The sequence below is a fragment of the Heloderma suspectum genome, chromosome 8, assembly GCF_057233095.1.
Source record: "Heloderma suspectum isolate Gila_16-S chromosome 8, 16-S_ref, whole genome shotgun sequence".
NCBI classification, from domain to species: Eukaryota; Metazoa; Chordata; class Lepidosauria; order Squamata; family Helodermatidae; genus Heloderma; species Heloderma suspectum.
The window spans coordinates 39,749,581-39,775,064 of NC_139465.1; the positions used below are offsets into that span (position 1 = coordinate 39,749,581).

The 25,484-nt window shown below is 43.4% G+C and overlaps 1 protein-coding gene across 1 annotated transcript in view; it reads left to right on the forward strand.

Annotated features, from left to right (window-relative positions):
* NECAB2 (N-terminal EF-hand calcium binding protein 2) overlaps nt 1-25,484 on the forward strand; it is a 307,800-nt gene that overhangs the window by 155,546 nt on the left and 126,770 nt on the right. Inside the window, exons 4-5 of the mRNA XM_084812033.1 lie at nt 6,657-6,682; nt 14,150-14,247. Coding sequence (XP_084668159.1) covers nt 6,657-6,682; nt 14,150-14,247 — 124 coding nt within the window. The remainder of the gene's footprint in view (nt 1-6,656; nt 6,683-14,149; nt 14,248-25,484) is intronic.

The following is a 25,484-nucleotide window of genomic DNA, read 5'->3' on the forward strand; positions in this document are numbered from 1 at the left end:
CCCTGAACAAGTGTACTCCTATAAAGAAGTGAGAATATGTTGCGGCACTTATAGAATCATAGAATAGTAGGGTTGGAAGGGGCCTATAAGGCCATTGAGTCCAACCTCCTGCTCAATGCAGGAATCTAAGTCAAAGCATCCGTGACAGATGGCGGTCCAGCCTCATCTTGAATGCCTCCAGTGTGGGAGAGCCCACCACTTTGTTGCAGGTCCTTCTTGTATTTCTCCAACTTCCGTAACTGTGTCGATGTACATGCTTAATTTGTAAGTACTGACAAAATGATGGTCTACTACTGCCTTTCCTAACCCTCCAGATTTGTTGGTCTACCATTCCCAGCATCCCCCAGCCAGCTATGGGAGTTTTGGTCAGTATCCAAAGGCGTCATTCCACAAGCACAAATGACGTTGTGCTAGCAGAAACTGGGTTCTGATCTACGCTTGAGGGAAGAATGCAACTACGGTTACATTTGCACAACCGCATGTGCAAGCCAACGCACAACCGCTTGTGCAAGCTTGCACAGCTGAAAGATTTGGCAGAGCTCTGCTGGTGCTATTTGAGTTTGTGGAATGTCATTGTTGGATACTGCCCTTCGGCTTAAAGCTCTCGCTGCCAGTAACTAAGCCTTAGGAGAGGCACTTCAACCTTTTAGAATGGAGTTAGAATGCTGGGAGACCACCAAACAATTGGTTGGGAGAAAGGGGTGGGGCCAAGAGAAGGGGTGTGGCCCTCTGGCTCAGGGAAGGGATGTGGCCCTCTGGGGAATCCCAGAGGGCTGAACTGGGACTCCAGGTGGGCTGGAAGCTCTGCATCCCTGGCTTATGTGGGTGATATATCGTCCTATGTGTCCCGTTCCTTCATGCTCCCCCTTTGCAATCAACACACTCCAGGAAACAAGGCTTCAGGCTAACTCTGCTTTAGTAGTCATTGACTAGCTTCTTTACAAATGCAGATTCTAGGAAGCTCTCAGACTGCATAGAACCAGCTAATCCACACATCTACGAATATCAATAGAGGAAACAAAATGGAAGTTAGAGAAGTTGCTAGCAGTCTGGGCAAGAACTGCTCAGGCAGACTTGCTTTGCAGGGATGCCCCTCCCTCAGGGTGGCTCCCTCCTACGCTGGCTTCCACGAGTGGCCAACCTGGTGGAGCATCTGAGCCCTGCCCCTAACTTTTCCCACTTCGCTCTGTGATGGATCCTATCATCCCTCAAGTCACATCCCTTGCCCCCGCTCCTCCCCTGAAACCTGGGTTCTCATGGTGGAGGAATGGGGGGCAGGTTTCAGGTTAGCCATCTGTGAGCCAAGGTCTTGGGAAGAAGGCCTTGCCATATCTGATCTCACTAGGGAGGGGGCCTCCCCCTGTTCTTGCTGTTCCCATTCTGAATCTGAGCTGCTAGATAATATCTCCACAATCTCAGATTCATTCCTGACACTATGTCTTCAAAATAATTGCCCACCCATAATTACACACAGTGGAGGCTGGTGGCTCCACCACCCCATGACATCAGAGCCACCAGCTTCCACTGATCGTGCAGATGATCAAGGTATGTACAGCAACAACTAGTTTGACACATAACACAACAGTCCCAGAGGACTCCATGCTATGTCCCATTTAGAACGTAAGTTAGGATTGTGCGCCCACCTCCCTTCAAAAAGGCCAGCTGAAATCCTCGAATCCAATGCCCAACCAAATAACTTGCTGCGCTGTTCAGAGTTTTAAGCAGGCCAGGGGGGCGGCATTTTCCCCATCCACCTTGAATTACTCCTGCTCTTCGAAAAGTAGCATCCTGTCTTCTGCCTACATATATTGTCTACCTCCTTGTAAATTTTGTTGGGATTGTGTGATTTAGCAATTACTTGTTCCTGAAGGGCTTTGAACTGTTCTCAGCAAAAGTTGGCTCTATTGTATTTAGGAAGCCTTGCATCTGCATGTTTAGCATTTCAATGGCATTTATCTGTGAATAAAATATGCTCGTGGAAATTAACCCTCAGTAGTCCTGCAAAAAAAAAAAATAGGATTTGGCTAACCAGACCTGGCTCAGGCGAGATGATTAAATATCAGCCAAAACTTGAAGGCAAAATGACACAGCTTTTTAGTGAAGGATTAAAAAAAAAAAAATCAGACATATGGATTGGAAGTTATTCAGCAAGAGAGAGAGCTGTCAATCACATGCTGCTTTGGAAAGCTAATCGAGATGAAAAGTCCAAAAGCAAGTGAATAGGCTTGCTACTGAGGGAGCTGATAAGGAACCTCTGTTTATCCAAAGTCCAATGCCAAGTCAAGCAGTTTGTTGGGCCTTGTTCTGATATATATATATTGTATTTAGTTTGAGATAGGAGATAGACACACAAGCCAGCTCAATCTCTAGGTAGAAGCGGTGACTTCAGTTTCACTGAACCCTCTGTTTGTGATGTGGTATGGACAGAAGATGTACCACATTTCACCAGCAGAGCATTGGCCAATTTTTAGTAGACCATCTAAGTCAACCTTCCCCATTGTGCTTCCCTCCAGATGTGTTGGACTGCAACTCCCATGCTGGCTGAGAACGTTGGGACTTGCATGCAGAAGGTCCAACACATATAGAGGCTTTTTACTGCCACTAAGAGAAGCTACAATAGGCTGAGATGCTTTGTATTTTTGGCCCCATCCCTTTTCTCTTCAGCCCTGCCCACGACGGGAATGCGGCCCCTGAGACCTTCTCTGAAACTGAATTCGGACCTCATGCTGAAAGAAGTTCTCTACCCCTTCCATAAGCAGTCTATACAAGAATGAAGTTAGTTAGTCCCTGTAATTCATTCATTAATAGTGCTTGCTTGCAGGGAATAGAGAGCATGAACCGAGAAATGGTTGTCACCGCCAAAAATATGGTGAATAGTTGGAGAAAATCCTGCCAGGTGGCCTTCTTATTTCTAGGGGAGTGACAAAAAGGAAACTGTCTCCTGAGACATTTCATGAGCTGACCTTGGGACTTAACTTTGGTAAGAATGCCTGGGACTGTGTTTGCTCAGGTCTCGGTTCCTTCTTCAGGGACAAAAGGAGTATACATCATCTGGTCCTGTGCTTGGTGGGCAGTATGACAACTCGGGCTGGCCTGACCAAGCTTGATAGAAATGCTAAGAGTTCTGTCTAGTCTCCAAGTTTATATACATTGAATCTCTGCAGAGTACTTGGGGAAGAACAGCATACATTTAATCCAAAAGAGGAAGAGGAGGAGGAAGAAGAGGAAGAAGAGGAGGAGAAAGGAGGAGGAAGAAGAAGTGGAGGAAGAAGAAGAAGAGGAGGAGGAAGAAGAAGAAGAATATTGTAGAGGATATTCTTAATGTTTAAGCGATCTTGGCAGATTGAAGAAATTATGACTTGTCTTAAAACCTTGCAGCTTGCATTTTGTAAGACAAGCCACCTACAGCTAAATCAGTAATTTTTAGAGGCAAAGACACTTTGCCTAATTTACAGCAGAACTAATGTTACACTCATGGCTTTTGAATCCATCAGGCTGGGCGTAATCTAGTCAGGGTTGAGCCAGTTTAGGTCTGTTGGCTTTAAGGATGCTTGAGAAATTAGATTTTTTCTGAATTCCCATATGAACTGACCTGAGCCTTACCTCCCAGACTAATGGGTGGATCGATTCAGGACTTAGTTATCTACTGCATTTCCTGAATTCTGCTGCACAGTTCTCAACTCAAAAAATATATTAAAATTCTTATAAAATGCATATTTTTGAGAGAAAATACATTTTAAAATGTGTATATAAATGTGAATTTCCATGCATTTTTTTTACAATATGACAGATTTATTTATTATTTAAAAATAGAAAAATAAATTTAAAAGATAAATAAATAATAAAATATTGTGAGGCAGCTTACAATATTATAATATGAGCATACAAATTATAATTAAGCACACACACACAGAAGCAGGTAGTGATTTTAAAACACCAAATGCCAACTGGAATCAATGTGTCTTCAGATGTTTTTTAAAATCTAATGGCAATTAGGCCATACATTTCTCCCTGGGGAGAGAGTTCCAAAGGTGCGGGGCCATCACTGAGAAACCTCTGTCCCTCGGATTAATGCAGAAAGTGCTGGTATTAACATTCAAAACCCTAAATGGCTTGGGACCAGGTTATCTAAAGGATTTTCTCCTCCAATATGTACTTGCCCAGACCCTAAGATCATCTTCAGGAGCACTTCTTCAGGACTCAGGAGCCCCTGCCAAAGGTGGGTGGCTATAAAGAGGGCCTTTTCTGCTGTGGCACCCTGTTTGTGGAATGAGCTTCCCAGAGAGGCTCACCTGGAACCTATGTTGTGCTCTTTCTGGCACCAAGTGAAAACCTTTTTTGTTTTCCAAGGCATTTTAGTCTCTTAGCTCTTAGCTGTTGTTTTAAATCTGTTTTTGTATTTTAAATCTCTGCATTGGTGCTAGGTTTTGGTTCGTACTTTAGTTTTAAGCTTATAAATTTTATATTATACTTTATGATGCATTTTGTGGTTGTAATTGTTGTGAGCCTCCCAGAGAGCTTTGGCTATTGGGCAGTATAGAAATGCAATAAATGAATCAAAATGAATCAATAGAAATGGGATGAAATGGATTTATGAGTGATCAACAATGTGAAAGTCACACAGATCAGAAAGAGACTGACTCATCCATCCTGAATTAGCTTGACTTTTAAAATATTTGAAATACTTAGTAGGCCACTATTCATTGATTCCATAGCAAAAAATTTAAAAAGATCATTGCAAATGATATGTTAGCATGTCAGGAAGAACCGTTTTAGCGTTACACTTTCCCTGATGGACAAGCTTTCAATATGCAGTGAACTTTTGACATGGGAAAGCATTCAGGACTCAAACTTAAGGCCAGTAGTCTGAAAGACTGTGCCATATCCAATATCATTTCTGAAGCACCTTTAAGAATTCCAGTAATGAAACTTTTTTCATTATTCTTTCTCCATAATCCACTGATGTCGATTGGTGAGTCAGATGGTTTGAATTAATCAAAGAGCTCCACAGTGCATACATAGGATCGGTAAAAGAAATGTTCTATTCTGGAAATATTTTTATTGCCTTCTAAGGCTGCTACAGTGGCATTTGCAATAACATTGTAAGGCTCCCAGGGACAAACAACTATTTTGTCAATGGTCACTGTGATTATTTTACATACACTGACGCTTTAACATAGTTATCGCTCTCTGTACTTCTTGCCTTTCATTCCCCTCTAATCCCACTGCATTTCCTAACAGTGTTTTCTTTTTCTCCCAACACCCATGTGTTTTGTGTGTGACAGAATTTCTTTCCATTCAGTTCCATTTATTGCTTATTAAGCAACCAGACCATACGCATGCAGAAACATGCTACAATGCCCCTCTTAAATAGAAAGTGACACCAAAATAAGAAATATTAAGGAGGGTGATCATGACAAAGCTAATTAAAACATTTCATGGGGGGCTATTAAAACATTTCACTGAGTAGACAATATTTATTAACCTATTATATTATATTATATTATCAGGCTTAATCTTCTATGCTGAATTTCTTTCCTTTTGATAAGAACTAACAAGTTTGCCCTTTCAAAAACAATAAATGAACCAGAACACAGTTTTCTTTTGATATTCACACTGACTTCTCAGGATTTTTTGAAACAAACAGAATACATACAAAAATGTTTATATTCAGGGGAAATGTGTACAAAAATGTGTATATCAATGAAAATAAAACACAGAACAGAATAAAATTCAGGGGAAATGCTTGTAAAATACATATATTGGGCAAATGTGTGCACAAAAATGCATTTTATTTATTTATTTATTGCATTTCTATCCCACCTTTTTTCCTCTTGCAAGAAACCCAAGGCAGCGTACATAATCCTCCTCCTCTCCATTTTATCCTCACAACAACAACCCTGTGAGGTAGGTTGGGCTGAGAGTCTGTGACTGGCCCAAAGTCACCCAGTGAGCTTCCATGGCCAAGTGGGGACTAGAACCCAGATCTCCCAGCTCCCAGTCCAACACTCGAAACAGTATACCACACTGGGTCTCCAGTGGATGCATCCAGGTTCTAGGCCCAACTTGGCCATGAAACCTACTGGATGACTTTGGGCCAGTCACTGACCCTCAGCCTAACCTACCTCACAGGGTTGTTGTGAGGATAAAATGGAGAGGAGGAGTGGATTTATGCAAAATAAGAGTACGTATGTAACCGTGCTCAGTTGGCATAATGTATTCAGGGTGCAGAGTTTTATCTTATTTCATGACCAGGTACGCATATCCCAGTTGTCGCATGGTTGCTCTCTTTGTATAGCCAACAATGTTGTGCCAAACATTATGCCAAGCACATAAGAGCTTTTAGTATGTAACTGATTATCTTTTTTTTTACACCCATTCATTAACAAAAGATACCAAAGTACTTTATGCACATACTGTAATTCAGTATATTTAATCATGACAGGTTTTGGAATGCATGATTTGAAAGAGCTCCTGGTGTGTGGCTTTTGAAATCTGTGTTTTAATAAGAACCACAATACATAATACCTTTGAATACTGGCAATCAACTCTTTCTGCTCAGCATGTTCTGATTCTGAATCTCCAGCAATGCAATTCCTGCTTTCCCCCTTTCTGTATTCTAATTCTTTTCTGTCTTTCTTTTCCTTGTCTCAAAGCAACGTGGATACCAAAGAGCTGTGTGGTGAGTATCTACATTTTGACTTCTCAGTAAGTTTCACTAGCAGATGTTTTGGCATTTTTGTAGCATTGGCATGTTCTGTATCCAGTCATGACATTTTAGGAACACCAGAAGCATCTACACCAACCTCCCTCAACCTGGTGTCCTCCAGACATTTTAGACATCATGCCTCACCATTGGGCATGCTGACTGGCATTGATGGGAGTTGAAGTCCACAACATCTGGAGGGCACCAGGATGGGAAAGGCTGGTCTACTAGAGTGAGAATGCTGGCAGCAGTTTTTCAGAGTTCCAGACAGGGGTCTTTCCTAGCCCTACCTGGAGAAACTAGGTATTGAACCTGGGATCGTTTGCATGTAAAGCATGTGATTTCCCATAGAGTGACATCCTTTTCCCTTCCTGGTTGATCATCATGAATCATTTATTTTATTCTTATTCTTATTATTAATTTTTTTATTGTGAAATTTCAACAAAACAAAAAAGAGGAAAAGAAAATGTAGCTACATACATTTGAACATATCAATGTCAATACATGCAGCTGTCAGGATTGCCCCTGTTGCCTTCTGAATCCTCCAATAGCCAGAATCAACACTCAGACAAAAGGGCTGCTTTCCAAGGCTTTAATAGGGGTGCACGAAAGTCACTTACCTGGTCTCGCAGCTTTTCACGGTGGGGGAGAGGCACTTCACTGCTCTCCCCGCGAAGTTCAGGCCGGGGGGGAGGCTTTCCGCCTCACCCGGCCGAAATTCAGGCTGTGGGGGAGGCTTCCCGCCTCGCCCGGCCGAAATTCAGACCGGGGAGGAGGCGCCTCACCTCGCCCGGCCGCGAAATAAAAAGTTAAAAAAAAAAACGCCCCCGTGATAGGCTACGTGACGATTAACGTAGCCTATCACGGCTAGATCTGCAAAGTCAGCCGTGATAGGCTACGTAAATCGTCACGTAGCCTATCACGGGTGACTTTAAAAAAAAAGCGCGTATGCAAATGGCAGCCCCCATAGGGAGCCGCCATTCGCGTTCCTTATTTGGTCGCTGTAGTCTATGTAAATCTTTACGTAGACTACAGCGAAAATAAGGGCAACGCAAATAGCCATGCCAGCTGGGAATTATGGGAGTTTTAGTCCCACACCTCTGGAGGGTACCATGTTGAGGAAGGCTTCCCTATAGCTTTTGTTGAAGCCTCTCCTCCTCATACCCACAGGTAAGGGGGAAGAGGAAGTCACCGTAACAAGCAGGTTACATGAAGCTTCCCAGATGGTTACAACAAGGAAGGAAGAAAATGAGGAAAGAACTCTTAATTTTGCCAGGCAAGTCAGTTAACTAGGACATCAGAACTTGGATCAAGTGGGGGAGAGGTAGCACCAGTGTATTTTCTCTTCAGTTGGTTATGCTAAAAATAGAATCTTGGCCCAAAGCCGCAACAGGAACATCTGGTAAACAGTGGTGTGTTTACCTACACTTGATGGCAATTCCACATACAACTCCCTGAGGATGAGTCAGAACAACCAGGTAGTCCACTCAAGTTTAAAATCCACTTATCAGTATCCCTCTGGACAGCAGCTCCTGAAAATACTTAAAACTAAAGATAAAATAAATGTGATTAACTCTTGGGCAATCCCAGTGCTGACTTTTTCCATGGGTATCATTACGCACTCCCTGCTGCTCCCTGCAGTGAAACATTCTCAGGGCAGCACTGGGCTTCCGTTGAGAGGACAGAGCACTGGAAACCAATGGGGGTTTATTTTCTTTGTTGCTTTTGGTAACATTTGCTTTATTTGTTGACAAGTGTGGTAGTGGAGGTAGCAGCCCAGAGTGGCCACTTACACATCACCAAAGACAAGGAGGGAAGAGGACACAGATTTGCACCCCTGGTCCTATTTTTACCATACATCTAATCTTTAAATCTCCCCATTCCATAATTGGGCTTATATTTACCAACATCCAAATGGTATTTCTGACTCAAAAAAGTCTAAAAAGGGTGTGTGTTTTTCCATTATTGTGGGAGGAAATCGTTTCTCCTTCCCATCTCTTCTTTGTACATATTCTGTTAATTCTACCACGTTCACTATTTTCCATACCTTCAATAACAATCTTTTAACAGCGAGTGCCTCATTATGTCTATTAATATTTTGGCTGCCATCAATGAATCCCAAGCTAACTTGATATTTACTTAACACTACTGAGCTCTGTAAAGTAGGCCACACGGCCACCCTACGTGCACTCTGTAAAGTAGGCCACCCACCAGGCATGGACTTTGCATGAGATCTCCAGAGAGCCACTTTGCATTCCAATGCGCTTCCAGTCTTCAGCTCACAGCTCACTTACTCTGCCTCTCTCTCTGTTACTTCACAAACATGCACACAGTGTACACAGCCCCACCCCACTGACGGGAGGTCACCTCGAAGCTCTGATGGTTACCTCTCAAGAGAGATCTCCAACTATCTCTTAATCATTAGCATCTATTGAGAAACATCTCCTACCTATCCTGGCCCATTAAGATGCAATCTGCCTGACAAAGGAAGGTTATCTAAGCAGCCTTAGAGTATAATTAGGTGATCTGACATAGATTTGAATGACTGCAATACCTTAAATTTGACTGAGAAAGCAACTACAGATCAGTTGCCATTATCCCCTTCATGGGCAAGGTGTTCAAATGAGTAATGGCTGATCAATTCCAGGCAATCTTGGATGAAATTAATTTTCTGCATCTATGTCAATCTGATTTCAGGCCCAGTTTTAGACCAGAAACTGCCTTGGTTACCCTGTGGGGTGACCCATGTCATGAAAGGGACAGGGGGAGTGTGACCCTGTTGGTTCTCTTGGACCTCTCAGTGGCTTATGATACCATCTACCATGCTGTCCTCCTGTTGATGTTCTGAACCAGTGCTTGGGTTGGATGAGGGCCAATGAACAGAGATTCAATCCAGAATCAAAATGGAGATACTAGTTGTGGGTGGGTTGCCTGTCTGTCTGAGTGGTGTTTACCCTGTTCTGGAGGGGTTTGCGCTCTCCCTGGTTCCATCCATCAGACAGGGGGCTCAGAGGTGACCTTGGTGGCTGAGACTGCCTTTATCAGCTTAGGCCAATGTACCAGTTGTTACCCTCCCTGGACAGAGATAGCCTTATGACAATGATTCACACTCTGTTAGCCCCTTATTCAGATTACTGCAATGTGTTATATGTGGGGCTGCTGTTAGTCCAAAACAAGGTGGCCAGAGTATGAATGGAGACTGCTCAATATGATCATATTATGGCAGTACTTTGCCATCTGCGCTGGTTGCCACGTGGTTACTGGGCCCAATTCAAAGTGCTGTGTTGAACCTTTAAAGCCCTAAATAACTTAGGGCCAGGTTTAGCTGAAGGAGCTTCTCCTCCCGTATACCCACCCAGACTCTAAGGTCATCATCTGGGGCCGTTCTCCAGGTACCACCACCAAATGAGGTGAGGCAAGTGGCTATAAGAGAGAGGGCCTTTTCACTGGTGGTGCCCCATCTGCAGAAGGCTTGCCTGGCAACTACATCATGCTCTTTTCAGCACCAGGTGAAGAACTTTTTTATTTCCCCAGCCTTTTTAGGAACTGTTGTAGGTCTTCAAACAGTTTTATCCCTGCTGCAGGTTTTATTATGTATTGCTGCAGGCTTTGTCTGGTTTTTATCTGATTTGTTTTATGGTTGTCTTACCGCTACTTTGCATTTTTTGTTTTTAATTGGTATACTTCCCCAGAGAACTTCACTACTGCAGGGCTCAGTCCTGGGCCCAGTGCTCTTCAACATTTTTCTTAATGACCTGGATGAGGAGGTGCAGGGAATGCTGATCAAATTTGCAGATGAGAGATGACACAAAATTGGGTGGGATAGCTAATACCCTGGAAGACAGAAACAAAATTCAAAGTGATCTGGATAGACTGGAGCGCTTGGCAGAAAACAACAGAATGACATTTAATAGGGATAAATGCCAAGTTCTGCACCTAGGAAAAAGAAACCAAATGCACATTTACATGATGGGGGATACTTGGATCAACAACACTACAAGTGAGAAGGGTCTTGGAATTATTGTAGATCACCAGCTGAATATGAGCCAACAAATGTGATGTGGCTGCAAAAAAGGCAAATGCCATTTTGGGCTGCATTAATAGAAGCATAGCTTACAAATTCCGGGAAGTACTAGTTCCCCTCTACTCAGCACTGGTTAGGTCTCATCTGGAGTACTGTGTCCAGTTCTGGGCACCACACTTTAAGAAGGATGCAGACAAACTGGAGAGGGTTCAGAGGAGGGCAACGAAGGTGATCAGGGGACTGGAAACAAAGCCCTATGACGAGAGACTGAAAGAACTGGCCATATTGAGCCTGGAGAAGAGAAGACTGAGGGGAGATAGGATAGTGCTCTTCAAGTACTTGACAGATTGTCACAGAGAGGAAGGCCAGGATCTCTTCTCAATCATCCCAGAGTGCAGGACATAGAATAATGAGCTGAAGTGACAGCAAGCCAGATTCTGGTTGAACATCAGGAAAAACCTCCTGACTGTTAAAGCACTATGACAATGGAACCAATTCCCTAGGGAGGTAGTGTGCTCTCCCACCCTGGAGGCTGGTCAGCCATTGACTATGCTTTGCTTTGCTTTGCTATGCTTTGACTAGGATCAAACGGCTGCATGTATCCTACAGGGCCTCTGTTGCCTGCCCCTGATATATCGGAATCTTTCATATCCTCCTGAATATCACCCCAAATTTTCACCCAATGAGTCTGTTCACACATTCAGCTGCCAATGCTTCTGTGACATACACACATGTGTGAACAAGTCTTATCGTGGCCAGCAAGCAGCCCACATGTCTTTTTGATACTGCATTAGTACCCCCATCAGATCAGCTCATCCTCAATTCTTATTTACAGGTGCTGCAAATCTCCAGCTGGCCAGAGCAAAAGTATCTCCCTTGTGTTTGCAAAGCCTTTTAATCAAAATTACAATTTAATCCCATTTCAAACCTACGGCTTTTCAGACTGACCCTTGTCGAAACGGCAAGCTTGTTTTTCTTCTCAGGATTTATGGACTGTTCAATAGGTTTTGCTTGATCCTCTCTGGAAAAGGATTTACTTTATCCATTCCTCTGTAAAGTGGTTTATTTTGTGTGCTCCTTGGTATAGTGGGGAAATATCTGCAGCTGCAGGAAATTAAGGAGCAAGCCACCGTAGATCACGGCAGAAGAATGGCGTTCTGCGGCTGTTCCCGTGGTTGCTACTATCACTCCCTTCATCCTGCATGCTGCTCAGAGAGAGATATGGCATTTTAATTAAGCCAAGGGAGGCTAATTAATGGTCTGTCTCTTGAGGTTATTTATAGGAGAGTTCTGTAAGAAATGTCAATTCAATATGAGCTGCTGCTGCTTTTTAAATAGGGACTATGGCATGACCAATTTCAGCATTTTTTTTCTTTTTAAGAAAGAAGTAAAAGCGACTTAGATACAGATCTACAAGTGCAGGTTCAGAACAACCAGAATTTTGTTAGAGAGTTGACACCCTCTGAAAGAGGTGTTCAAATTATAGTGGTGTCCTACTGGTAGGAATGAGTTGCACCTTTGCTAGTGGCGCTCTCTCTCTCTCTCTCTCTCACACACACACACACACACTCCACAAAAACACCTCATTTCCTGACTGCAATGCTTCTCCCACATTTGGGGAAGATGCTTTCTTTCTGTATTTTTATATTCCAATTTCAAATATGATCCCCCCCACCCAAGCCACTTAAAAGATGTCCTGAGCCAAAGCCATGTATGTATGTATATATTGTTGCATTTATATCCTGCCTTTTTTCCTCCTTAAGGAACCCAAGGTGGCGTACATTATCCTCCTCCTCCTCTCCATTTTACCCTCCCAACAACCACCCTGTGAGGTAGGTCAGACTGAGAGTCAGTGATTGGCCCAAAGTCACCCAGTGAGCTTCCATGGCCGAGTGGGGACTAGAACCCAGATGTCCTGGCTTGCAGTCCGACACTCTAGCCACTACACCACACTGGCTCTCATACTGTAGGGCTGTAAAGGTAATATCCAAGACAAGCCCTACTTAGAATATACCCATGGAAATGAATGGGACTTGAGTATGACTAACATAAGTCCCATTCAATTTAATGGATCTACTCTAAGTAGGACTTATGCTGGATTTTACCTATGATTTTCTATGGTGTCAGCAACCTTGAATATAGGAAGTGGTGGGGGTAAAAAGCATTCATAAACAGAAATGAATACATTGATAGAACTGAGCTCCGGCTTTGAAAAAACTAGTCAATTCAAGGCTTACTCACAGGTACTCTCTACATGTTTAAGGGGATTGGGACCACACCTGCTGGCTCTAAACCCCATCCCCACCCCCCAGTGTTCTTGCACCACCCTCCTGACCTCTGCATGTTCAGGGAAATGTCTGACTGAATGTCCTGGTGATGTGACATACTTCTAAGGTCCTCTCCACAGTGGTTTGGAGCAGGGCCTCTAGTGCAGTGGCACCCACTATGTGGAATCATCTTCCCCATGAGATTGGACGTGTGCTGCCAACACATCTCATTTTTAGGCAAATACTTATTTATTTTCTTTATAATTTACAACATCTATATACCGCTCCACATCTAGACAGAATTCCAGAGCAGTGAACAATAAAAGATACAAGATAAGAAAAAAGAATAAAACTCCATGTTTAAAACTATTTAAAAAAAAGAAACAGAATTCCAATAAAACCGTGGCTGGTCAGTCAAGGATAGCTTCCTGAAATAAAGATGTTTTCAGAACGTGGTGGAAACAGCACAGTGTTCATACCTGCCTGACCTCCAGACGTAGGGAGTTCCATAAAAAGGGGGCCGCCACACTGAAGGCTGTTCTCCGGGTCAACTCCAGGCAGGCCATGGGTCCATGTGGAACCACCAAGAACATGCCCTCTGATGACCTCAGTGACCGGGCAGGTTGGTAAAGATGGAGGCATTCTCCCAGGTATCCTGGTCCCAAGTTGTTTAGGGCTTTGTACACTAGTACTAATACCTTAAACCTGGCCTGGTAACAAATAGGCAGCCAGTGCAGTTCCCTCCGCAAAGGAGTTACATACTAGTAAGTGCGTTTCTTCAAGCAGGTCTTCAACTAGAGGCAGGGCAGCCTCTGCTGGGGATGTTCCAGCACCGCATTCCCTGCAGGGGGTCAGACTAGATGGCCTGCAAAGCTCCCTCCATCTCTGTGATTCTAACTGTTTTCACCTCATCAGCTGGAATGCAGCGTCTTCACTACCAGTGTTTCGCTACTAAGCTTGCATGCAGAGGGTGGGGTTTTTCCTAGTCAGCCACTAGTACACTATGTAGTAGCAATAGATCAAATTGTACAGAGATATGTCAGGCATTCTTTCATAGCAAGCTCTGAAGCAAACAAGAGTTTGAAACAATCTCCTTTGTCTTTCCCTCCATCCTCCCTTTCCCCTGTATCCTGCAATATCCTCGGTGTCCAGATTATTTTGCTGACCACATGGGAGATTACGAAGACGTTTTGGCTTCACTGGAGACACTCAACCTCTCCATTCTGAAGGCCATGGATTACACCAAGCGGGTGAGTTCTCATTACAGAGTCAATGTGTCCATATGCAACTGCTAAATGTCTGGACAGAGCTGGTTTCTTGGTGGATGTCGCTCCTTTACGGTATCAACTTCATTAGCTGCCAGCCCATTTCTGGGCTCAATTCAAAATTCCATTTATTGCTTTGAAATAGCTTGGGACCACAATTCTTAAAGAATGGTCTCCTCCTGTATGATCCTGACTGCCCACTTAGGTCACCTTGGATGAGTCCTCCCAACATCTGTGGTGCAGTTGGCAGGAACATGGAGAGCAGAAGAACCTTCTTCATTGAGGCCCCCATGTTGTGGAATTCCCTGCCCTGGGAGAGCGATCTAGCCCTTTCCCTGATCAGGTTTCTATGCCAGCTGATTTTTAATTATCATTCCAGCATCTCTATGCCCTGACTTGTTGCTGAATTGTTATTATTATTCTTTCTCTGAAGTTGAGTTTATCTACTGCTCATATCTGTGTGTTTTTTAATCATTTATTTTCGTATCTGTCCAGTTTCAGCATCTTAAGAGGTAGAAAAACCAGATATAAATGTTTCAAATAAATAAAAGTGTTGATTTTCTCTTCAACCGAAAATTCTGGAGCTTGTTGGGACACTCAGGTGTGTTTTTATTTATAATTAACCTTGTCTGTTGAAATAGAATGAAAACCCTCTGAGGGATCATTCTTCTTGAGATTTATTTCTGATGTTGAAGGAGAAATGTTGGCCATGGTCATCAGTCATTATATGTTTGGTGTGAATATCTTCTTCTTGTTGTTCTTTAAGAAGAATATATCAAAGACTTAGCTATGAAGCATTAATATTGCTTTGATCTATATTAATAGACACCAAACCTTTGGCTCATATTGAATGTGTTGCAATTAGGAATGGCAAAACTCATTAATGCTGCAATCCTGTGCCCACCCATTCAGTTCAATGGGTTTTGCTTCTGAATAGACATGTAGAGAATTGTAGAGTACCTAATCAGGTATCTTCTCCATGCCTAAGACTTGCTCCGCACAAGTAGTTGCCCTGACATTTTCCTGAAACAAGCCGTAAACCTTTAGGATTCATAGTATCATTGCATAATGAGTACCTTCAAATTTAACTTGAGGCCCTCAAGATGTTTTGGCCTATAACTCCCATCAGTCTTAGCTAGCATAGTCAATGGTGAGAATGATGGGATTTGTAAGCTAAAACATCTGGAAGGCCACATGTTGCCCACCCCTGCTTTAAACCATAAGAACATAAGAAGAGCCCTGCTGGATCAGACCAAGGGTCCATCTAGTCCAGCATTCTGTTCACACAGTGGCCAACCAGCTGCCCATGGGAAACATACAAGCAGGACATGAGTGCAACAGCACCCTCCCACCCATGTTCCCCAGGAACCTGGTGTACATAGGCATACTGCCTCTGATGTTGGAGGTAGCATAGAGCCATCAGGACTAGTAGCCATTGATAGCCTTCTCCTCCAGGAATTTGTCTAGCCCCTTTTAAAGCCATCCAAATTGGTGGCCATCACTATGTCTGGTGGTAGCAAATTCCATAGTTTAACAATGCACTGTGTGAAGAAGTCACACAGAAAAATGTCTCCCTATCTACATTCTCCACACCATGCATAATGCTGTACACCTCTACAAATGTGAGAATAAAATTCAGAATCTATGTATGTGTGAATGTATTATACCTGACTGGTGATCAGTTTGCCCATCACCTTCTAAAAATCTCTGGGTGGCCAAATGAAAATGCAGAACAAAACTCTGATTTCTTTGATAGCTGTGCAGAAGATGGAATCTGGTCAGCTGCAGTCTATGGGGGGAAAGGTTGGATTCCTTCTGTTAAATGTACAGAAGCCTTGTACTCACTTTGTATCTAATCACCCTGGAAAATTATCTCATCTGTACCACATTGGTGCAAGCCACTTTCCCTTTCATTTTTAAAAAGTGTTATTGCTTAATTCACTGCATCTGACAACATAGAGAACCCTCCAGGTGTGTTTGACTACAGCTCCTAACATTCCTGACCACTGGCCATGCTGGCTGACAATTATGGGAGTTGTAGTCCAACCCATCTGAAGGGTATCAGCCTAGGGAAAGCTGCCATAGTGAGACTGAGGCTGTAATCCTATATCCATTTACCTGGCAGAAAGCCCCATTGGATTCAATGAGATATACTTCTTGGCAGTTTGTGCTGTGAAGATATTCCAGGTGCTGTATAGTTGGGTTTATTTTAGTAAATAAATTGGGATTTTTTTTCAGTGGTTCAGAGAAATGTTCTGCATTAAATAATATGTTGTGGAATACCAGCTCTTCGTTTTCATTTCTGCTGTTGATATATGAATCACTATCCCTTTGGATCATGAATTTAGACAAAGGCTATAATCTAGACAAGGACAGCAAACGTGGGCTTTAGAATTGCACAGAACTCACCATCACTTTAGATATCAAACAGATTTTAAAAGGGGGGGTGTAGAAGGTGTTTCCAGTGTTGGGCCAAGCTGCAGATTGATTCAGTCATCAATGGTGAAAGGGGAAGACAAGTGCAAAAGACCTCATAGCACAGAGACAGGCTGGCAAATAGAATCAGTGGCGACCCTCCTGTTGAAAATAAGAAATCAAGCCATTCTGTAAACCTGCATCTGGCACTTATTTGAACACACTGGTTGCTTGTAAGGTAGAGTCAATTGTACTTCAGAAAAGGCTATCAATAGCTATTAGCCTTGATTGCTATGTGCTACCTCCAGTACCAGAAGCAGGGAACCTATGTACACCAGTTGCTGGGGAATATTGGTGGGAGGGTGCTGTTGTGCTCATGCCCTGCTTGTGGGTTCCTGGTCAACAGCTGGTTGGCCACTGTGTGAACAGAATGCTGGACTAGATGGACCCTTGGTCTGATCCAGCAAGGCTCTTATGTTCTTAGATTTATTAGGGCACAATCCTATGCATGTTTAGACAGAAAAAGTCCTACAAGTCCCAGCATTCCCCAGCCAGCATAACTAGCTGGGGAATGCTGGGAGTTGTATGACTTTTTTCTGTCTAAACATGCATAGTATTGTGCCCTTAGTCAACTTTGGGGTGGGGGAGGTTCCTTTTCATGCCCTTACTCCTCTCCTGCCTTTCACATTATCTTGTCTCTGACATTCAGTCTGCCGCCGAGGAGAAGCTGACGGAGACTGAATCCGTATAGAGCCAAAAGCATCCGATGTTCTCAGCTATCTTCCTTCCCCCTCCCCGCTCCCTCCCTCCATCACCCCCCCTTTTTAAATCTCTCCTTTGTTCAATCAGTTCAGGTGACAAGACAGTGAGGGCAGCAGAACCCTCCCCAGTTGGAGGATTTAGAGGTAGAGGGCATAGATGGTACAGTTTTATTGTACAGGAAGGGGGGGGGATGTATTAGTCAACTGACCATAATACAAAAAACAGAAAAAACAGAAAAAACAGAGCCATGTTCAGAGTGTGAGTACAGTACAGCTTAGTTTGCCACCATTGGAAACCTGTTCTTAATAGCAATATTCAAAAACGTAGCAGTACTTAACATGATCTTGGCATCAGTGTCAACAAGCAGAAAGCAAGCAGAAATCCATCAGTGTCCAGGAAATAACACTAAAAGAGGATACAGCAATTCTTCCATAGCTCCTTTCTAGGAACTACAGGAACTATGAGAAAGGAACTTCTAGGAACTATGAGAAAGAGTCTCAATCTTACCCGAGTCGCAGGGGCAAAACTGCAGTTCAATTGGTTACTGACCTTTCTTTCAGTACCATGGAAGTTATTGAAGAGAGACATGATTGTAACAAAGGTGAAGCTTGTCCTGGAATAAGGATCTTTGGCCACTTTCTCAAAAACACACTTTCTGAACTGTGCAGACTAACTTTCATTAAAGTTTGTGCAATGTGTTCCCCACCCCCACCCCCTTTTTGGTCTCTCTCCTTCTTGAAGACATAAATTGCTTTTTGTTTCAAAGGAAAACTTTGATACGCCTTTGGCTTCAGCAGTGTTCCTTTCTATGCGACTCCTGCTTCGTGTATTGCTAAATAGCCTCAACTAGCCCATTAGAAAGCAAATCCTCTCTAGACAATACTTGTGATGAATTCCCCCTTTTTACTGTTAAAGCAAATGCAGGTGCAATCTTCTAAAAATGGCAGGCTGGGTTCTTCATTTTATTAAAATCCTCACTACAGGCCCATTTAACTTCTGAAGTGCTTGTATAACCATTTGTCATTGGTGTTTATACTCCATTTCTTGAAAAGAACACTGATAGTTTGTTTCTTATAAGGAGACATGTGGCAATTATTTTCTGTGGGGGAAGCTCATAAACTATCCTCAGTAATTAGGCACTAAAGTATACAAGCTAAACAAAGTGTGGGACTGTAATTGCTTTCTGATTTAGTGAGATCTGCTGTTGTTTTATCACATTGGCAGGTAAAACCAAAAGTTATGGAAACCATTAAAGATCAGTTATGTACAATGGGAGGATCTTCCTGACTGTAAAAAACTTCCTGACTGTAAGAGCAATACGACAATGGAACCAATTACCTGGGGAGGTGGTGGGCTCTCCCCCACTGGAGGCCTTCAAGACGAGGCTGGACAGCCATTTGTCAGGGATGCTCTGACTTGGATTCCTGCATTGAGCAGGGGGTTGGACTCGATGGCCTTGTAGGCCCCTTCCAACCCTACTATTCTATGATTCTATGATTCTGTGATCTACACTAGAGCCCCTTTCGTGTGTGAGGCAGCACTGAGCCAATATTTTTGCAAAATACCAGGGGCATGTCTTAATGAATACATCACAGCATCCACCATGTTTATAACATGACTGAGCACCACACACAAATGCAATTGCAGGAGAATTAGGAGGAACTGGAAAAGTCATATGTGTTCTATCCTTTGTGCACATAGTGCAAGCACATGATACAAGCCTCAATAGGCCAGAGAGCCAGTGTAGTGTAGTGGTGAGAGTGACGGACTGGGAGCCAGGAGATCTGGGTTCTAGTCCCCACTTGGCCATGGAAGCTCACTGGGTGACTTTGGGCCAGTCACAGACTCTCAGCCCAACCTACCTCACAGGGTTGTTGTTGTGAGGATACAACGGTGAGGAGGAGGATAATGTAAGCCGCCTTGAGTTCCTTGCGAGAGGGAGAAAGGCGGGGTATAAATGCAATAAATAAATAAATAAATAAAATATCTTACTGCAATCAGTTTCTTCTTTTTCACTCCGTGCGTTGCATGCACACCTCCAATAGTGTGCAGCAACAGAAGTTTTAAAATAAATTTCACAGTAATTCACAATTCCATTCCTCCATACATTTGCAGTCCAAAGTTGCTGCCCCCCCCCAGAAAAAAATCACAGGGGAGGGGAAGTATAGGAAGGGGGAGAGGTCATGGTGCTGCTGTCTATTGCAGTAATCCAAAGAGGAGGTTACCAGGGCATGGGTAATTGAAGCCAGAATGTGGTACCAGCCTACAAAATCCAGTAAACTAGGAACCCTTAAGGAGATCACCAAAAAGCAAAAAGTAATGGAGCAGACTCAAAAGTATTTTATTCCAAAGAGGTTACTATTCCAATGTGTTTTGGACCTCATGTAGGTCTAGGGATGGAAGAACCAAGGATGCCTGCCCTCTCTGAAATTATTCAAATGTTATTTCAAAGCTTAGTTCAGCTCGCTCTCATTCTTGTTTGCAACCCGTTTGGGGGTTTGTTCAAATAGGAAAAGTTGTGCATTTTTCGATGCACCTTCTATGAACGCAAGTTTGGGAATTTGTGAACATTTTCTAAGAACCTGCGCTCCCGTTCCCATTCAGGGCTGTGTACAGGGCATTTTTGAGTGATTTGTGAACTAAACAAAATTCTGATACATCTTTATATAGGTTCTTCTTCAGGGAAATCTATAGAATAATAAAAATATAATTTATGTCATAGGATTTAAAGATACTCATGTATAGTTGAAATGTATGTACCTGTTCTGCCAGGGGCAAAAGATCTTTGGGATTCGAACAAGACAATAATCACATCAGGTAGGTTCCTTTCCCAGATTTTATTTAGAGGGAGAGGCAAGATATGAACAAGAGAGGAAAAACATGGAAAGGAACAGGAAGATACAGAGATGGCCCTTCAGTTACCAGGAACCCCATTGCAGTAACAGATGTGCTGCAAAGCCCATCAGCCATGGAGCGTTGCATGATCCTTGCCCACTGAGAGGTTCATCATTATGAGCTCCCTTGGGGCTTTTAATATTGTATTTCTCTCATAGGTTCCAATACATTTTGCCAACTCATGCTTGCATCACTAATTAACTATCACCTCCATTTGTGAATTGGCTACATTCTCACAGATCTGGCAGACTATCTAATACGTACATACTTTCAAGTTTATATACATTAATCATGAGTGATCTGTTGTTACCAACAACTGGTATCCCTTTTTAGGTCATCTGTTACACCACACTATCTTGCCTTGAATATCCTCCCTAAACTCTCCCCTTAGGGCTCAGGAGAAAGTTCAGGCACAGAGTTTAGTGAGGATGTTTCATGTTGGCTACTTATTTATTGAATTGTTTGAACTGTAGGAATTATTGATTTAATGTTCACGAATTTTGTATTATGTTTATTAATCAAATTGTTCAGGGGGCAGGTAGGAATTGTGTTGAAATTTTATTCATAGGTTAGTACAGCATTCTTCTTTGTCAGTTTTTCATATTATTTGGTTTGTTGTCTGTGTTACTACATTTGTTTTGGTATGTTATTGGTACCCTCTTTGGCTTCCTATTGGGGGGGAAAGCAAGGTAGAAACCTGAAATAATGAAGTGAACAATTATTTAGAGAATGTACAGCCCACCTTTCAATATGAAAGATGGAAAATGATAAAATGTTATCTTAAAACAACCGCTAAAATCAGCAGAAGGGAGTGATACTAAGCTGAGAAATTACAGCACCAGATAAAACCAGTTAAGGTGCAATCCTATGAATATTTAGACAGGAAGAAGCCCTAGAACACCCAGCATTCCCCAGTCAGCATAGGATTGTGCCCTTGGTCACATGATTCTGACAGACGGTTTAGTGGTTGGCAGATCACAGGGCAGGCCTAAGAGATTTTGGTGCTTGAGACAGAGCAGTAATTGGTGTCCCCAAGCCAAGTAAAGGTGCATAGTACCCACGGCCAGTCAAGTTATTTTAACACCTGAGGCAGAAAATTCCATAAGACCCCCCCCCTTCCTTGGTAGTAAAAATACTCCTGCTTCTACTGCTACTACAATTACAATAAATTATTATTAATAATAACAATTGCCTGGCCTTTCATGACACCCCAAACCAACAACCTGAGGCAGCCACATCACTGCCTAATGGTAAGGCCTTTAGACAGGCAACCTTCTCAAATTTGGTGGACCTCAGCTGGTATCTAATTCCATAATTTGGAGGACATTATTAAGAACACCCACAGTGGCCACCAACCTGGCAGATACTGGAAGCATCAAAAGCTTCTCTTTTTATGTTATGACAGTAGAGAGATACATATAGGAGAAGATGGTCCCTCGCCTATCGTAAGCGCAGACCATAAAGAGCTTACAGTTGGCTTGCCTGTTGTATTTACTCATAATTGGTGGTATTTAAATAAAGTCTGCCTGAACCTGGTGGGAGCCAAGTCATGATTATTCATTATATGCTACTTCTGTGGTGCCATCTGTGCAGTCTTCTAGAGCAAGACTAGAAATGATGGTTCATAGGATGTTCCGGTGAAAAGCATCAGTTAAATATGTTTTCAATTTGAATTGAGTCAATTATCAGAAATTAGTTCTTTTTGTGCCAAAAACGTATATCTGATTGGGGAGGGTAGTATTTTAACTAGGGATGAACAAATCTGCCAGTTCTGCTTTCTCATGCATTTGGATGTTTAAAATCTCAAGTTCGTTCTGTCCTATGTATGGAGGAATTTGCAGATGTTGGTAAATTCTTATCAGAAACAAACTGAAATGAAATTCTCACTGATCTGCACTGGCTAAATGGTGCAGCTATTCCCAACCCAAGATGTACCTGCCTTCCAGATCGCTGTTAAAACTGAGGAGCCTGTCAGAAAAAAGGAGGTGGGCAACCCCAATTAAGCATTAACATGGTTGAATACACAGGGATTCAAACCCAGACTTTGAAGAGCTAAGCACTCAAAGCCCTGGGCCTAGATGGATGCTTCTGACACTTTATCTTTCTCCCACAATCATTTAAAATATATATATATATATATATATATATAGAATTCTTTCTGTCCTGACCATGAAAACGTTTACAAATGTTGGTAAATTATTACCAGAAGAACCCTGGAACTTAATGAAATTCTCACCAGTTCCAGGGCTCCAGTTTTGCTAAGCTGGGTGCCAGTTTCAGTTTGTCCCACATTCAAACCTTTTAAATCTGAAGTTCTTTCTGTTCGATGTAATTTTGGTATGCTCTGATTAAAAAAAAAATGAATCAAACAAAATTCTCACCTATTCCTACTTTTAACTACGTAGTGCTCAAACGTTAGATTATGTTAGCCTCTCTGAAGACTCTTTGGATATAACTACAACACAGTCTGAAATTGGTTTAATGGCCGATTCCTCTTCCCACGGGACCCTGGGAATTGTAGTTTGAGGTTCTGTGGGCTAGGGATCTCTAACGGAATCCTCCGCACCCTCACCAACAACTGTTCCTAGGATTCTTTGGGGAAGACATGGCAGTTGAACTGGTTCTGATATAATTCAAAGTATAGATACACCCTTAGAATCCAGCAGTGGAATATTTCAGGCTTAGAAATAGTTGCTAGTTGTCCTGGGCAATTAAGGCTACAATCCTATATAGACTTACCTGGGAGGAAGCCCCACTGAGTATAGCAGGGCATACTTCTGATGCATAGGATTGTGCTATGAATCTCTAGTGTCTACAAGTGAAAGACAAGCACATCACCAAATTAAGGTGGCCATGTTAAGGGAGAACAGGGGGCTTGATGGTTCTGATAAACAGATGAAACCTGGATAGTGAACTCAGCAGGTCACCTGTTATCATCTTCCCCACTATAAGTATTGTATTTCTATTTAAATCATAGTAATTATAAATTTGTAATCATAAACTAGCACCTGAAATAAAATTATGCTGTGTCCGCTTTTGTCCACTTGGTTGATCATGCATTTCCTCTTTGGGAACAATGCACATTGCCCCAACAGGACACCCCAAATGTCAAGAGTTTTGCAAAAACAAAAATTCAAGACCAGCGATTTGAACACACAACCCCATCCATCCCCTTTGTTCAAAAGAACCCTTGATGAGCTGGTAACTTGGCGAACATGCATGCATTCTCTTACAAAACCTTGTAGATCATTAATTTCGTTAGACAAAACAAAACAACACCACCAACCAGATGATCGGACCTACTGAGAGAGGCTATGGGCTCTAGGGGTGGACGAAAGTCACTTACCTGCCCTCGAAGGACGTTCGCAGTGGGGGGGAGGCGCTTCGCTGGTCCCCCCGCGAAGTTCAGGCCGGGGGGGGAGGCTTCCCGCCTCGCCCCAGCCGAAATTCAGGCCGGGGGGGAGGCTTCCCACCTCGCCCGGCCGAAATTCAGGCCGGGGAGGAGGCGCCTTGCCTCGCCCGGCCGCGAACACGAAAGTTAAAAAAAAAAAAAAACGCCCCCTGATAGGCTTAGGGGTGAACGAAAGTCACTTACCTTTTCTCGCAGCTTTTTCGCGGTGGGGGGGAGCGCTTCGCTGCTCCCCCCGCGAAGTTCAGGCCGGGGGGGGAGGCTTCCCGCCTCACCCGGCCAAAATTCAGGCCAGGGGGGGGAGGCTTCCCGCCTCGCCCGGCCGAAATTCAGGCCGGGGAGGAGGCTTCCCGCCTCGCCTGGCCGCAAACACGAAAGTAAAAAAAAAAAAGTCCCCTGATAGGCTACGTGACGATTCACGTAGCCTATCACGGCTAGATCTGGAAAGTCAGCCGTGATAGGCTACGTGAATCGTCACGTAGCCTATCATGGGTGACTTTAAAAAAAAAAAAACACGTACGCGAATGGCGGCCCCCATAGGGAGCCGCCATTCGCGTTCCTTATTTAGTTGCTGTAGTCTACGTCAATGTTTACGTAGACTACGGCGAAAATAAGGGCAACGCAAATAGCGTTGCCCTTATTTTCGCCGTAGTCTATGTAAACATTGACGTAGACTACAGCGACCAAATAAGGAACGGGAATGGCGGCTCACTATGGGGGCCGCCATTATCCGTACACACTTTTTTTTTTTTAAAGTCACCCGTGATAGGCTACGTGACGATTCACGTAGCCTATCACGGCTGACTTTGCAAATCTTGCCGTGATAGGCTACGTGAATCGTCACGTAGCCTATCAGGGGGCTTTTTTTTTTTTTCTTTCATTGCAATGGCGGCGGCGGCAGCCGGTCGAAAGACCGGCTGCCACTCCCGCCTCGCTCGAACACCCGCTGAACCGCCGGCCGGACCTGCCACCGGGAGGGACATTCGGTGAAGGTAAGTCCCGTCCCGGGGGGGGCGGGGGCAGGGGGGGCGGAGGATTTCTCCCCGAAACTTGTTCGGGGGGCCGAACACGTTGGCGCTCGGCCCCCTGAAGTTTCGGGGAGAAATTCTCCACCATCCCTAGCTCTGCACCGGGGAACTTTATGGCAAATTTATTAGTCCATTTGGAGCTTTCCTACTGCAGAGCTTGATATTGGTTAGCATAGAAAACCCAACTGGCATCGCAGAATATTATTTGCCCCTTCCAACAACAGTCTGATTGTCTCATGTCATGAGATCCTGCCATTGCCCCTCAGAATCCTTTTCTTGCTGCCGCAAACAGTGAACCTGAGTCAGCTTTTGAAGTGAGTAGATAATGAGCTTTTCCCACAGGGAAATCAGTGACTTATGACAGCCTTGCTTGCAGAATGATCCGTTTTTAAAGAACCTGACAAAATTGACAGCTTGTGATTATGAATGCGCTTTTTCTGTCTTCTGGCATTATCTACATGGCCATCAGATGCAGGTAACAGAGAATGGGAGGGGGGAGGGAGGAAACCACACCCCAGCTTGGGTATAATATAGTATCTTAAAAAACAAAACACTTTGAGTCATCAAAAGTTGCTTGAGAATTCCCCCCAACCCTGATCTTAACTGACATCACCTCTGGGATGATAAACATGAACTGAAGTTATGACATAGGCTTCGCCCGTGTTAATTTTTCTTCGACCACTCTCTCCCAATTATTTAGAAGTAGAGTTTGA